Here is a 16,722-nt window from a genome sequence, read left to right on the forward strand (position 1 = left end):
CATTGTTATGAGGCTGAAACTTTCCAGTTCATGTCCTCCCCAAAGGTGACTTTTTATAGAAGCTGTAATGAAATTAATTCATTCATTTCTGAGTCAGGAAGCACAGATTAAGATCCAATTTTTATAGTGTGACTTTTTCCTAGCTACACAGTGGAAATGAATTCAGGAAAGTGCTTAAAATTTCCTCTAAAATGTACAACTTTGGAGTCCTTGCTAGAAAAGATGATGGAGAAATAGGTTCGTTACTTCACTCAGTGGTGACAGTCACAAAGCTCTCCTGGCATCTCTGAGCTTTGCAGACTGGCCAGCCTGGAGCAGAGCATGAAGTCAGCCTCACAGGCTCAGGCAGTGGGGGCCCTGTCCCCCCGGGGGTCTGTGGGGTCGGCGGTGAGATGCTTTTGGGTAAAACTAGACATTCTGGCAGATACTTGGACAGTTGTCTGAACTCCTGGGAACAGTAGAGTCTTTCCAAGACGACCAACCTGGCCTGGCTGGGCACCTCCAGAGAGGCAGTGACCAGTCCCCTCTCAACCTCCCGGCCAGAGGGTCTGGTCTTCGTGGGTGTGTCAGTGGGAGGAGGGTGAACTGAGAGCCCCATCGGGTGGTCCCACACCTGGACTGAACTGTCCAAACAGCCCAGGAGCTCCAGCCATAAAACAGGCGCTTCACAGAAGCAAGTCAGGTGCCCCATGTGATGGCACTCTATCATCATGTGTGACTCTCTCAACTTCATCACATCACAGCCCTCCTGGAAAAGCACAGGCATCCTGCACAAGATAATGCTCCAGGTTGCTACATAAACTAACCTCAACACCAGGCGTGGGGTTGGAGCCCCCAATAAGGGGGGCCCCCGGCATCAGGACATGGCCATGTGGCCCCCACAGCATCAGGTCAGGCAGAAAGTCCTGGTGGATGACCGACCACGTGCTGCTCTGCGCCTGCAGGGCTTCCTTGGTCATTCCTCCCAGGAACTCTCAACTTTCTCAACACAGCCCTTCTGTCCTGGCAGCCAGGGCCCAATAACTTCTACTTTCTTGGTTCTCAGAGTCATGTAGCTTTTCCCGAAGAGACAGAAGTCCTGCTGCTCCTTCAGTGTTTCCACAGCAGGCTTCCTTCGCTGCTTGGTGGATGCCTACCCCGCCCCCCGGGGACTGTCTCACAGTTAGCACATGCAGGGGCGACATCTGCTCCCCCTTGGTTGTATAAATTACTGTGTAATGTTTGGTTATAATATTTATACACAAGGAACTAAGTGACAATTTCAACAATTACTTGATGAACTTGAGCTATCTATCCAGCAACCCCAGCACAACCGGGTTTCTAGGACAGGGAGACTGGAGTCCCCACATCAAGATGACAGCGGCATGGCTGGGATTTTTCTTGGCTGTTTTACACATGTGAGTTTTTCCTATTTATAAAATTAATAAATTTCAGTGTGAAACTGAAACTGCTGGAAAGTAAAACAAAACCCCTGAAGCATCTCTGCTGAGATACCTGCTGCTAAAAATATTCGTGTGTTCAATTCACGGGCACTGGGGCTGGCCAGGACCTGGGGACAGGGCGGACGAAGAACCCACTGCAGGGTCACAGGATGATGCAGAGCATTAATGCCACTTGGGCACCGCCTCCAGCGTCCCCACAGCCAACACCCTTCACAGGGGGCATCTAAGGTTTGTGGAGACCAGCAGGGCCCCTGTGGTGAGCTGTCACACACGCCCACGACAGACCCTCCTCCCTGAAGGGACGCAGGAGGGTCAGCGAGAGGCCTATGCAGAGCCCACACGCCAAGTCAGAAAGCTGGGTACATGCCTGGTCTCCTCAAAGCCCCCCGAGGACCCGGCAGCCAGTGCTGAGCCCACAGACGACCCGGAACAGCACCCCCTTGACCCCCCTCCGAGGCCCCAGTGGCCGGATGGCTGTTGCTTTTTAACTACAAAAAGGAGTGTGATTTAAAACCATTTCAGCTTCCAGTAGGAATACAGAAGCCCAAAGCCAATCACCCTGCCTCACAACAAAACACCAAGTGACTTGCAAGTTTGCAAGTTTTTGTGGGCTCAGCAGAGACCCAAGGTCCCAGGGCAACCAATACCCCGAAATCTAAGGAAATAAAGGTACTTCTGGGGACAGGCCGGGCACAAGCCTGACACTGTGGATGCTGGGAAGGAGAATTCAGACACAACTCAGACATAATTCCATATGTGGGCCCAGAACCCAGGGAGAGAACCCAGAACACTGAGAGTTATAAAGGTTCGAGATGGGACCTGCACCCACTGAAGTTGCTTCTCTGGGACCCTTGGGGTGCTCACAGAGAGGAGGGGGCTGGGCGAGAGTTCTGGTGCAGGCCGGGGGAGAGGGCGGCAGCAAGCCCAGCACCCCAGGGCGTGGTAAAGCCCCAGTGCAGCCGGAGTAGGAACGGAAAATCTCTCTGCCCCTGGGGAAGGGGCCCAGACTGCAGCGGGAAGGTAGGGACCCTGAAGAGGGCCCACTGAGTTGCAGCAACTCCCCAGTGCAGCTGGCAAAGGGCACCTGGCCCCCTTGCCTCCTCCAGGAAGGCCTACCGCCCACCTGACTCTCCTGGTGACCCCCAAAAAATCTCCCCACCCCATGGCACCCATCGTTCTCTGCTGTTCTCCAAACCCATGTTTCAGGAAATGTTTTGTGGGCTTGCCTCTCCAGCCACTGGGATCTGGTGACAGACACCTGGAGCTGGGACACCCCAGAGGAGCCCCAGGCATGGCCGATGCCTCAGCTGCCAGCACACAGGACCAAGCCCCGGTCAGCCTATTCCACAGTCAAAGCCTTTGTGCTCGGCCTCCCGTGAGGGCAGATGGCCTTTCCACAATAGGATGGCTCAGCGGGGCTCAGGACCAGCCCCAGAGCAGGGTGGGAACATAAACAGCCGAGCTTCACACAGAGGCTGGGGCGGAACTGAGGCCAATCGTGCAGAGTTCTCACACAAAGAGCGGGGGCCCTCAGAGGCCAACAGTGGCCCGAGGACTTGGGGCTCCTCCTCCGTGAGAAGAAATGAAGGCCAAGGGGACCCTATGGAGGAGGGATCAGTGTCCCACTGGAGTGCATGGCGGCCAGAGCTGAGTCCTCAGGAAAGCTGCCCTCCCTCTCCTGGAGGAACAGAGAAAGCTTGCAAAGGGCAGAGGCTGAGTCACGCCCCAGTCACATCTCCGTGCAAACTGCTTCCACTGGTGTGGGAAGTAGACAGACCTGGTTCACATCATCCCTGCCTCAGCCCTTACCTACGTCCATCCTCACTGCAGCCCAAGGCGTTTTGTTCAGCAGCAAGAGGAGGTACAGAAGTTGACGGTAGGTAGGGAGGTAGAGTGGGAACTCTGCAGTTTGCTGCATCCCTACCCTCCCTGTTGCCTACACATGCCCACTAGAGACATTTATCTTACCTGCTCCCAAAGACACATCATAAGTTCATGATTTCGTAAAAAGTTCATACTTCATTGACTGGGAGGGGCAGTCATAGGTTTGAAGTTGGTAACAACCACATTTCTTTCTTAGGAGCTGAGCCAGGCCACATGGAAAATAGCATGACCCGGAGCATCAGATGTGGGCGAGCATACCAGGCACCCAGGACAGGCAAAGCAACCCCACGGAGGCCGGCCCCCGAGACTTACGCCGGTCAACAGCAGGGCACGAAGCAGATCCACCCAGTCCCCCGAAGCCCTAGGGTTGTGAGGGAGCCCCAGGACCCAGGCAGTGAGTGAGGCCAAGAGGAGGAGAACCAGCTCTGCCCCTTCCGCCAGAGCTGCTCCTCGAAATGCCTACCCAGGACAAGAGGTGCAAACTGGACCATCCTAGCAAAAAGGGTAGAAACCAGGTGAGTCCCAGCTGGGCACAGGTGAGCACAGGTGGGCACAGGTGAGAGCCCTACCTTGGAAGAAGCTCTTCACCCTGAGGTAACTGACACTGAGACGCAAGACTGAGAGCTTGTCCAGCTTGGAGACCACATCTGGTGGAAATGGCAGTAGGCTGGCCAGGTGGTCCAGCTCGGCATTGAGGCGGTCTCGGTGCCGCTTGGAAGGGTTCGACTTCTCGGCCCCCCCAGCGGGCTTCCTGTGGGGAAACAAACATGGTCAGACTTGGGTGACTCCACCAGAGGCCATCGGCCACACAGGTGGAAATCTGTCCCTGTTTCAAAATGGAACTGCCATCAGGAAAAAGTGCTGAAGTGAACTAAAACTCACCCATTCCTGAAGACGTGCATGGGAAGAATCTGAAACCGCACCTCAGCAACTACCTCTCATTACTGGGAGGGAATGAATGGAGAAATGAGAACAGGGGGCCTGAGAACGTGGCTCAGTGCAAGCCGTGTGACTCTAGCATGGTTCTTGCCCTCTCTGCGCTAACTTTCCTGAAAGCAGGAGAAAAACATCCGGCCCTAGGCTGCGTCTGTTCAGCCTCTTTCAGTAATTCCTCAGTGTCTAAACACACAGCCTTCTTAGGACCTGGATTCCTAGCCCAGCAGTCTGGGTACAAGTGGCCTCTCTGGGCCTCAGTTTCCCCTCTACACAGCAGGGGCTGAAAGGGAATGAGGTGAAGGTAAGTAAGAACCCTGGGTACCACGGGTGCTGTCCCACCCACCCCTCCAAGGCCTTCAATCAAGGGCTGTGCCGCCATGCAGGAGGGCAAGTTCCTGGCTCCTTTTCCCCTTGCCCACAACAGACCTGCTCTCCCCTCAAAGGGAGTGTCCCCTGCCCACCCTCCCTGACCTCAGACTCCCCAACTCTCTCCTCTGACCCTCAAGCCGTCCAGGAAGACGGTCCCCTTCATCTGACCCTACATCCTCCCTCACAGAAGAGTTTCTCCCAGGTACCTTTCCTAGCTCTCATCACAGGAAACCTCTGCCCCTCAATGGCGGCCAGAGCACTGGAGCTACTGGGAGGGGGCGCTGGCTCCAGGGCCCACCCTACCTGGGCTCCTGCCACCTTTGGAGCCGTGGGTCTCTTTTGTCCAGAATTTCCTATCTTTCTATTGGGTGTTCACTTGTAAGTACACTGAAAGCAGGCCTTAAACGGTCCGTCCTCTCTGTTCTGTCTACAAAGCCATCCTCCATGCTGTCTGAGGACCTCGGCCACAAGGACCATAGCAGAACCTCCACCCCCAACCCCACAGTCACTTCTTTTTGGGTTGAGATATAATTCATATAACATAAAACTAACCGATTTAAAGCGTACAGTCTGGTGGCATTTCCTACATTCATAGTGTTATCTAACCACAAACTCTATCAGGGTCCAAACCATTGTCATCGCCCCCAAATAAAACCCATACCCAGTTTCCCTCCGTTTCCCCTCCTCTCAGCCCAGGAAACCACCATCTGCTCTTCATCTCCAAGGATTTGCCTGTTTGGGATGTTTCACATAAGTGGAAACATACCATGTGGGATTTTTCACGTCTGGCTTCTTTCACTGAGCATCATGTTTTTAATAGTCACCCGGGGTGTGGCATTTATCAGAACTTTGTTCCTTTTTAAGGCTGAATAATGTTCCTCCACATGGATTTACCACATTTTGCCTATCCCCTCGCCAGCTCGTGCACATTTGAGTTACTTCCCCTGGGTGGGTATTGTGAATCCATGTCCAAGTTTTCACTTGAATATGTGGGCTCAGTTCCCTTGGACATAAGCCCAGCAGTGCAGTAGCTGGGTTGATATGTGACTCTGTGTTTAACTTTTTGAAAAACTGCCAAACTGTTCCCACAAGGGCCATACCACTTAACATTGCCAGCAGGAGGGACTCAGTTGCTTCACATCCTGCCCACACTTGGGATGTTTCTTTTTATTCCAAGAGACAGTGTCTCTGGTGCAAAGTGGTATTTCAATGTGCTTTGATTTGCACGTCCTTAATGACCAATAATGTTGAGGATCCATTCATGTGTTTATTGGCCATTTTTCTATCTTCTTTGGAAAAATGTCTATTTAATTCCTTTCCCCACTTTCAATTGGGTTATTTGTCTTTTTATTGTTGAGTTGTAGGAGTTCTTTATATATTCTAGATACAAGTCCCTTATCAGATATATAATTTTCAAATATTTTCTCCCATATCTTTGGTTATCTTTTTGCTTTCTGTGTGTGTGTGTGTGTGTGTGTGTGTGTGTGTGTGTGTGTGTCTTAATGAGGCCCCTACCCCAAATTTGCTTATAGCACTAGCCAAAACATAAATAGACAAGACACTTGGAGATAAACTGAGCAGACTCCAGTGCAGACTGGCACTTGCTGGCCAGAGAAGAGGCCCATCCTGTCAGTGAAAGAGCCCCAAGGTATCCCCAGAAACAAGGTAGCACCAACGGCACGTGTGGGATCAGAGAAGAGGAGAGATGCTGGGAAATGGGAAGGAAGCCCTGGCTCAAAGGTCACCTGTATGTAGACCCACCTGCCTCCCCAGAGAACGTGCTAAGCATGACTAGTCTCCTACCCCTCCCGCCATGGGACACGTAGGGGACTGACACCCACCTGCTGAAGAAATAGGTGTCTGAAGAACTTGTCAATCATCAATCTGTTCTTTTAAACTTTCCCAGAACACCTGGCTGCCCTTCATGCAGTTCCTGCAGCCCACTTCAGCCCCAGGGGCCAGAGCAGGAACTGCCTGTCCCACAGCCACGTGGTTGAGAAGGGATGGGGTAAGGGACACATGCAGGAAGCTCCAACCCACCAGGGCAGAGACTCAGCAGGAAGTGATGGGGACCGGGGACACAGCACCATCAGCACAGAAACAGTATAGGAGGAGCTGCAGTCAGCTCAGGTGGAAGGAGAGTTACAAAGGAAGTCTCGTGACACCAAAAACATGAAATTCTTAGAATAAGTCTAACAAAAGATATCCCAGACACCTAATTCGAAACAATAAAATATTATTGAGAAAAAATTTTAAAGACCTAAATAACTGAAAACATATACCATGTTCATAGATCAGAAGACTCGTATCGTTAAGGTGGCAACACTCCCATAACTTCATCTATAGAGTTGATGTAAAAGCAATTAAAATTCCAACAGGACTTTCTATAGAAATTTGATAAGCTGATTCTAAATTTGCATGGAAATGCAAAGGACCTAGAACAGCCCATTAAAAAAGAACGAAGTTGGAGGACTTATCCTATTGCTTTTAAGCCTTCTCTAAAGCTACAATATTCAAGATGATTTGGTACTAGAGACAAGATATAAATATAGATCAATGGAACAAAATAGTCTAGAAATAGACCCACATATTTTTGGTCAATTCATTTGACAAAGACACTACTAAAACAATTCAATAGGAAAGAAAAGCCTTTTCAATAAATGCTGCTGATCAACCAGACATCCATGAAAACAATTGAACATGAACACTTACCTCACACTACATCCAAAAATTAAAATGGACCATAGGCCTGAATCTACAACCTATAGTATAACTACGAGAAAATCTTAGTGACTTTAGGGTGGTCCCAGACTCTTAGAACACACACAAAAAATCATAAAAGAAAAAAATTGATAAATTGATTTTCATCAAAAACTTTACAATGTCTTTTGAAAGTCACCCTTACAAAGATCAAAAGGGAAGCCATAGATAGGAAAAAAAATATTCAGAAGAGCTTATATCCAGAACATGTAAAGAAGTGTTACAACTCAGTGATAAGACAAGTAATCCAATAAGATAGGAAAAGTACTTAAACAGACATTTCACCAGAGAGGATGTGTGGTTGACAAAAAAGCACCTGAAAGATTCTCAACACCAGCAGTCACTAGGGAAATGCAGATTGAGAACCACAGAGCCAGAATGGCTGATGCTAAGGGGACCAGTGTCCCAGGTCCTGGACAGACTGCAGAGGAGCCAGGACTCTCACGCACTGCCACCGAGATGTAAACAGTGCAACTGCTTCAGAAACAGTTTGGTGGTTTCTTAAGAAGTTAAACACGCATCCACTATATGACTCAGTAATTCCACTCCTAGTAGGAGAAATGGAAACACACAGCCACACAAAGACCTGCACACTCACGTCCACAGCAGCTGCAGTCACAAAGGCCCCAAACTGGGACCAGCCCCAGTTTCTGCTGCCCATGAATAAAAATGAACGTGAAGCTTCCAGGGTAGGGTAGGAGTCTGACGCACAAACTATGGAGGAATCTCAACGTTATTCTGCCCAGTGAAAGGAGCCCAACACAATGACATGTGATTCCATTTACAAAACCTTCCAGGAAATGCAAACCAGTCTGCAGGGCAGAGCACATCAGAGGTTTCCAGGGACAAGGTACAGGAAGGAATGACAGGGAAACTCAGGGCATGATAGGCATGTCTGTGACCTTGGTTTCAGTGATGCTTTCATGGTGTTTACATAGGTCAAAACCAATTGGACTGTGCACTTTAAATCTGTGCAGCCCAAGGTACTTTAGTTATAGCCCAATAAAGATGGAAACCGCAGACAACAGAAGGGAATGTTTACCTCTCATTCACCCCAAGGAGCTCAAAGTGCCACCCTGCGAGAGCACAGTCACACTGCATCCAGAAGTCCCATGAACCCAATAGCACCAAGGTCCACTCTCACTGCACCCACTCTCTGCATCCAGCCCCGAGGAAACTTTTCAGGATCAGGTTCTGCCCAGGAGCTGGGAGAGTATAAGTCCAGCCAAATTCTGTCTTCTCTGTTCACCCCATGCTCCACAACTTTCATCACCTACACCTTCCCGGGGAAAGATGGGCATGCACAGATGCCTCACCCACCCCCGATTCCAGAGGGCAGCCCCGCAGCCCTCTGGCATGGTGAGGAGGCTGGGACCACAGCTGGGATGCAGGGATGTAGCTCACTCACAAGGAGGGACTGCGGGCTTGGGTGCCCTGCACTCAAACATCAAAAACAGAAGTCATCTGGCCCCCAGTTTCCCAGAACATATCCCTGTGGAGATACTCGGCACATATGCACACACCCAGCTGCTCCTCGTGAACTTCTCAAATCACAAGTCTAAAATGCTCAATTTAGAAACTGAAAGAAGCTGAAGAAGATATAAATAAGTGGAAGTATATAGCATGTTCATGGATAGGAAGAGTTAACGTGATTAAAATGTTCATACTACCCAAAGCAATCTGTAGATTCAATGCAATTCCTATCAAAATACCAATGACATATTTCACAGAACTAGACCAAATATTCCAAAAACTTATATGAAACCACAAAAGACCCTGAAGAGCCATAACAATCTTGAGAAAGAAGAACAAAGTTGTAGGAATCACGCTACCTGGTATCAAACTATACTATAAGGTCATAGTAATCAAAACAGCATGGTACTGGCATAAAACACATACACAGATCAGTGAAACAGAATAGAGAGCCCAGAAAGAAATTCGTTCCTTTACAGTCAATTAATCTATGACAAAGGAGGCAAGAAAATACAATGGGGTAAAGACAGTCTATTCAATAAGTGGTGTTGGGAGTATTGGACAGTACATGCAAAAAAATAAAACTAGACCACCTTCTTACACAATATACAAGAATAAACTCAAAATGGATTAGAGACTTAAATATTACTCTTGAAACCATAAAAAGCCTAGACAAAAACATACACAGTAAAATCTCAGACATTTTTTGTAGCAATATTTTTTCTGATACATATCCTCTGGCAAGGGAAACAAAAGGAGAAATAAATCAATGGGATGACATCAAACTAAAAAGTTTTGCACAGCAAAAGAAACCAACAAAATGAAAAGACAAGCCACTGAATCGGAGAACATATTTGCCAATGACACATCTTATAAGGGGTTAATATCCAACATTTATGAAGAACTTGTACAACTCAACACTATAAAAGCAAACAATCCAATTTAAAAAAATGGGCAAAGAACCTCAGTAGACACTTCTCCAAAGAGGACATACAGATGACAAATAAACAGATGAAAAGAAGCTCTGTGAATGTCACTAATCATCAGAGAAATGCATATTAAAATCACCGTGAGATGCCATCTCACAGCTGTCAGAATGGCTATCATCAATAAATCAACAAACAAGTGCTGGCGAGGATGTGGAGAAAGGGGAACCTTCGTGCACTGTTTGTGGGAATGCAGACTGGTGCAGCCACTGTGGAAAGCAGTATGGACTTACCTAAAAAAAAAAATTTAAAATGGAACTGACTTATGGCCCAATGATTCCACTTTTGCAAATATATCCAAAGAAACCTGAACCACTGATTTGAAAGAATATATGCACCCCTCTGTTCATTGCAGTATTATTCACAATAGCCAAGATTCGGAAGCAACCCCAGTGTCCATCAGGAGATTAGGGGGAGAAAAAAGCTCTCCTCATTTCTATTTCATTTGTACATTTCTATTGTACATTTATACAATAGAATACTTCTCAGCCATAAAAAAGGAGGAAATCTTATCCTTGGTGACAGCATGGATGGACCTGGAGAGCATTATGCTAAGTGAAATAAGCCGGTCAAAGAAAGACAAGTACCATATAACTGCACTCATATGTGGAATGTAATGAACAACATAAACTAGCACGCAAAATTCAGACAGATACATAGATACAGAACAGGCTGACAGGTGGGAGGCAGATATTGAGGGGCTGGGTGAGTTGGTAGAGGGATCGAGCTATAAAGAAAAAAAAGAAAAAACTCATGGTCATGAACAAGTGTGGTGATTGCTGGGGGGGAGGGGAGTTGGGGAGAGGTGGAGGAGGGTACAGGGGGCACAAAGGGTGATGGACAGAGACTTGACTTGAGGCAGTGAACACACAATACACTGTACAGAGGATGTGTTGTGGAATTGTGCACTGGAAACCTGTACAATTTTCTTAACCAATGGCACCCCAATAAGTTCAATAAAAAGGAAAAAAAAATTTTTTAAATAAATTACATTTATTTGAACCAGTGGCCATAGGGGAGAAGAATGAGACCAATTCAGGCCCCACTCCTTACACCAGAAAAAGTCCCAAAGGCTCAAAATTTAAGTTTTTTTTTAAGGAATCCATAAAAGTTGAGAAGAAATATTTGCAAAATTCTTTTATAAAAATGAAGAAGAGCTCTTTCTAATTATGATGTAAAATTAATTAGCCACAAAGGAAAAGATTAAATTCAACTTTATAAAAGTTAAATTTTTCTGCATGACAAAGAACACCATAAATAAATTAAAACTGAGGAGCCCTGGCCGGTGTGTCTCGGTTGGAGAGTTGTTCTGTCACCCAAAAGGTCACGGGCTCGATTCCCGGTCAGGGCACACACCAAGGTTTCAGGTTTGATCCCCAGTTGGGGTGCATACGAGAAGGCAACCAATCGATGGTTCTTTCTCACTTTGAGGTCTCTCTCTCTTCTCGCCCCACCCCCGACTTCCCCTCTCTCTAAAAGCAATGAACAAGTGTTCTCAGGTGAGGATTAAAAAAAAAAGAAAACTAGGGAACAATATTAGAAACACACTCAAGAATTAGTCTCCTTAGTATACACATTACTGAGGCTCAAGAAGCACATAAACGTTAACAACTTAATAGAAAAATGAGCAGAAGTTATCAACACAGACAGTTCAGAGAGAAGAAAATACAATGGCTCCAAAACCTCACTTGTGACAAAAGCATACCGATTACCACGGTCTGCACTATACCGTGTGCCCAGGCTGGGGAAGAGGGGACATCTCCAATGCCGGGCAGTCTGGTGACCTGTCAACATCACAAATGACCACATCATTGACTGAGCAGTCCCACTTCAGGCACGTGTGTGCAAGTTGGATCTGGGCCTTGACCTACCTTCCTGCAAGCTAACAACCCGCTACTGCTGCATGGATGCTGGCAGCAGGCGCACATCTGCACCCCTCTGCCTTGCCCTCTGTCCAGGGGCGCGTAGCTGCATTCCTCGGCCGCCTCCCCTGGAGGCCACGCCCTCACTCTGCTCCCGGCACCTACCCTGCCTAAGGCCTGAGGTGCGTCAAGGCCACAGTGGCCAAATGACAGACTCAGGTGACAAATCCACTTGCCAAAATCCTTGGGGCTGGTGGCTCCATGTTCCTGAGAACCTCCCACCAAATCCGGCAGCTACCGGAGGCCAAGAGATCACAGAAACACAGACCTACACACAGACAATGCTACAGGTGTGCGTCTGCACACACGGCCTCATGCGCACACACAGAGCCACTCAGAGTTGCATTACACAGACAGCTGTATTACACATGTGCACACAAATGTATTACACACATACACAGCTGTATCTCACACACACAGCTTTATCACACACAGAGCTGTATTACACACACAGAGCCCCAGCTGACAATGGACACCTGCGCAGCCCCTGTTGGAGGAGCCAGTGGCAGCCTGTGGGCCTCTGGGATGCCGGTCGCTGCTGACCACCCAGCAGGGCATCCCCCAAACCCTGTTATTCCTGCAGCTACCATAGACCTCACACCTCGACAGCCCAGAGCCCCACTGGGCTGGCCACGAGCAGATAGAGGGACTGTGAGCAGCGGTGATGTGTCCCCAAGGTGGTGGGGGGCGGAAGCCAGGGGGTTCTGGGAGTCCCCAGGTGGTCTCCTTTCATCTGTGGTGAAACTCTCAAAGGGGTGCTGGGTGCGTCCTCACCGAGGATGGGAAGAGGGGTTCGGTGCTTGCCACACATAGGGTGGTGTCACAGCCCTCCACGTGCACTTCTGGCCAAATAAGCATCACTGGGCCCTCACCTCTTGCTCCATCCCAGTCAGGAGAGCAGCCAAAGCAGGCTCTCCCATGTCACCACTGAAGGAGGGCAGCGGGGGCTTCCGGCTCTGGGAGCCAGGGTGCGCGCCGCCAGCCAGGCCCTGCAAGCCCCTCCGCCTCCCAGGCAGGCGTGACCAAAACCTCTCACTCCCTCACATTGTACCTAAAATTCACTTTTGCCAATGAAAACACAAACGCCTTCCTTCCCCCTTCATCAGTAACAATCAGAAAAAAAAAAAAAAAAAAAAAAGGTGATACTTTACTGTTTCTGGATGGGCTTCCTTCTTTTCCTCCCCGCGTACATGCACTCCCCTGGTGGGATCATCGTCTTTGGCCCTAAAATGAAAGGGAGGATCAAGTTAGTCATGTAGTCATGTTATGGTGGTCCCAGTGCCTACATGGCTCCCCACACCACCAAAGGCAGACATGTCAGCGGAGGTCCCTGTGCCTGGATTGAGGCGTCACGCTGTCCTGCCCCCACCACTGGGGTCCCACTCCTCCATCGCCACTCGAGCAAGATGACCCACAGCACTTCCAGCACAGGCCGGCACGCCTCACGCCTCACCTCACTCAGTGTACCCCCCACCAGCATCTCCCCTTCAACGGGGAGCATCAAGGTCCCCCAGCCTGGCTGGGGACCTGTGACATCACCCCCGCTAACAATGAACAGCCCAGTGCTCTTGTGCCTGGCTCAAAAATCTTACAGTAGACAAACAGAGTGGGCCTACCGTCACAACACAGAAGCCATTCCGCATGAAGCCCCGAGCACAATACACACAGCCAAGGCACAGTGTTAGGGCTCCGTGCAGGCCCGGGACTACAAGTCCTCTCTCCGTGACCTTTGTGATGGATCTTCTTCCTCTTCCCATCCCCCCTTATGACCCTGAACTTCTGAGCCAATAGGCTTCCTCTTTTTTGCGTAAAATCTCTCATTTAAACCCACAGCTGGAGCTTCCACTTTGGCCACTAACTCACAGCTGCACCACTTCCACAGCTGACCAAACCTGCCGGCCTCCACCAGCGCTGCTGGACACCGGGGCCTGACTCTGAGCAGCGGCCCCTGAGGGGCAGTCCCTTATCTGTGTCCTAGCCCGTCACTCAGGTTTCCGTGCAGTGAGGACGTCGGAGGCTTCTCACGTCCTGCAGATGAGTGTGCAGTGCCACTCAATGCCAGGTTCTGGGCCAACAGGCATGGGGAGGAGGTCAGGAGCCCTCACCTGGCCTCAAGTGTGTGCAATCTGGAAAAGCAGGCAGGCTCAAACACACAACTTCCAACCTGCGCAGAAAGTGCCTTAAGAATCTCAGAAATTTGTCATGGACCCACTTTAAATACAAGAAACACACTTTGAATATAAAGAAGTAAGCAGGTAAAGTAAATGGATGAAAAAGACACACCATACAAGCACTAATCAAAAGAGGCTACAGTAGTTGTATGAATTTCAGACAAAGTAGATTTCAAAAAGGGGATTACCAGTGACAAGGGGGGTTATCACCTAATGATAGACGATTCAGTTTTCCCACAAGACCTAGCAATCCTAAATGTGTATGCACCTAACAACATATATGTTTCAAAATACATGAAGCAAAAGTTGATAAAACAGAGAAGATAATTCATCAGAGACTTCAACATTACTCTCTCAGTAATCAATAGAACAAGTAAGCAAAATCAAAAGGATATAGACCATCCAAACAACAATAGGCAGGAACTAATTGGAACTTACAGAACACTCCACCCAACAACAGCAGAGTACACATCCTTTGTACACAGAACATTTGCCAAGACAGACTATATTCTGGAAATTAAAACAAATGTAAAAGAATAGACATTATATAAAGTATGTGTGATGACAATTATGGAATTAAAAACTACAAAGATATATCAAAAATGTCCAAATATTTGGAAAGTTACCCATTTCTAAATGACCGTAGATCAAAGAGAAAGACTCGAAGAAATTTAAAAGTCTTTTGGACTGAATGAAAAATGAAAATACAACATATCACACTTTGTGGAATACAAGCTGAGCAGTACTTTGATGGAAACGGACAGCATTAAACATTTACATTAGAAAAAAGATTTCAAATAAGTAATATGAGTTTCCACTTTAAATAACTAGAAGAAAATAAATCCAAATCAAGCAAAAAAAAAAAAAAAGGAGGAAATGATAAAGAGGAAAAAAATCAATGACTCTTAAACAGAAAAATAGAAAAAAATCACTAAAGCCAAAAGTTGGTTCTTTGAAAAGATCAACAAAATTGATACACTTCTAGCCAGACTGACCAAGAAACAGAGAGACAAATTACCAATATCAGGAATGAAATAAGGGACATCACTACGGACCCCACATACAGCAGAAGGGAAATAAGAGAATGCTGCCATAGACTTAGTTGTGTCCCCCCAAAATTCATATGTTGAGGTCCTAATCCTCCACTTGACTGTATTGGAGACAGTGCCTTTTAGGAGGTAATTAAGGTTAAATGGGGTCATCAAGGTGGAGCTCTGACCCAATAGAACTGTTGCCTTGGTAAGAAGAAAAAGCTCTCCTGTTACCACGTGAAGGTGGCCATCTGCAAGCCAAGATGAGACTTTCATCAGAAACCAAATTAGCTAGCACCCTGCTCTTTGACACCCAGCATCCAGAACAGTGAGAAATAAATTTCTATTGTTTAAGCTGCCCAGTCTATGGTATTTTGTTATGGCAGCCCGAGCTGATGGAGATAGATACTATCCCCACAAATTATCTAAACAATTTAGATAAAATGGATGAATTCCTTGAAAGAAACTCACTATCAAAATTCACTCAAGAAAAAATAGCCTGTTTAGTCCTGTATCTATTCCAATAACAACAACCATAACAGTGATTTCACTGGTAGATTGTACCAATTTATGGAATAAATAAATACCAATTCTCTGCAACCTCTGGCAGAAAACTGAAAATGTAATTTAAAAGTGGCAACTCACGTGTAAGTTCAGCATCATCCTGATACCAAAAAGCAAAGACATTTCAAGAAAAAAAAACTACAGACCAATATCCCTTGTGAACATAGGCACACCATCCTCAATTAGATATTAGCAAATGGAATCCAGCAATAAATAAAGAGGACAATACATAACAAGTGAGACTTATCCAAAGAATTCAAGGTTGCTTCAACATCCAAAAATTAATCAATGTAGTTCACTATATCAATAAACCAAAGAAAAATACATATGGTCTCCTCAATATATGCAAAAAAGCTTTGGCAAAAATCAAAATTATTCATAATAATGAATAATTCTCATCAAACTAAGAATTCTCAGGTTAATTGAGGTAATTAACTCAATTAACCTGAGGAAGTTATCTACAAAAAAGCCTGCAGCCAGCACCGCACCCAACAGCGGAAGACTGAGTACTTCCCCTGAGATAGAACAAGGCCAGGGCATCCTCCATCCCATTTCCATCAAGTATCTCATTTGTGCACCAGTTAGGACAAGGAGGTGACAAAAAGACAGGTCACAAAGCTGGGAAGGGAAGAAACATATTCCATGTTCACAGAAACACATGGTGGCACATTCCAACAACTTTACTAAGACAAATCTCTGATAACCAATAATCGAGTTCAGCAAGGTCACAGGATAAGAATAATACATGTAAGCATACTGTATTTCTATAGATTAGCAATGAATGATCAGAATACAGTACCATTTACAATAGCACCAAAATAAAAATGAAATACTTAGGTATTTCAGGAGGTGTAACTAGGACCCAAAGGAATAGGTGGTAAAGAAGGTGATAAGGGAAAAAATTAAGAAGTATTAGCAGAAATTGTTCCAAATGTAATGAAAACTATAAACCTACAGATCCCAAAAGGTCAATGACCCCCAAATATAAAAAATGTGAAAGAAATGACACCCAGGCACATCATAATCATATGCTCATAACCAGCAATAAATAGAATAATTCAGCGCCCACCAGAGGAAACAGTCACTGGGCAGAGAAACGAAGGTGAGAATGACAGCAGATGCCTCGTCAGAGACATGTGCGCGGGAAGACAGTGGGGTGTTGACCTGAAAGTACGGAGAGAAAA

General features: G+C 47.0%; 1 protein-coding gene across 1 annotated transcript in view; it reads right to left on the bottom strand.

Annotated features, from left to right (window-relative positions):
* Positions 1-12,988, bottom strand: part of AHRR (aryl hydrocarbon receptor repressor) — a 74,337-nt gene extending 61,349 nt beyond the window's left edge. Inside the window, exons 1-2 of the mRNA XM_054578224.1 lie at positions 12,924-12,988; positions 3,896-4,077 (exon numbers count right to left, since the gene is read on the bottom strand). Coding sequence (XP_054434199.1) covers positions 3,896-4,077; positions 12,924-12,985 — 244 coding nt within the window. The 5' untranslated portion in view covers positions 12,986-12,988. The remainder of the gene's footprint in view (positions 1-3,895; positions 4,078-12,923) is intronic.
* Between the last annotated feature and the right edge of the window lie 3,734 nt (positions 12,989-16,722).

This window comes from Pteronotus mesoamericanus, unplaced genomic scaffold (genome assembly GCF_021234165.1).
Source record: "Pteronotus mesoamericanus isolate MK-2021 breed Mesoamerican mustached bat unplaced genomic scaffold, CSHL_Meso_final contig_50, whole genome shotgun sequence".
Taxonomy (NCBI): domain Eukaryota; kingdom Metazoa; phylum Chordata; class Mammalia; order Chiroptera; family Mormoopidae; genus Pteronotus; species Pteronotus mesoamericanus.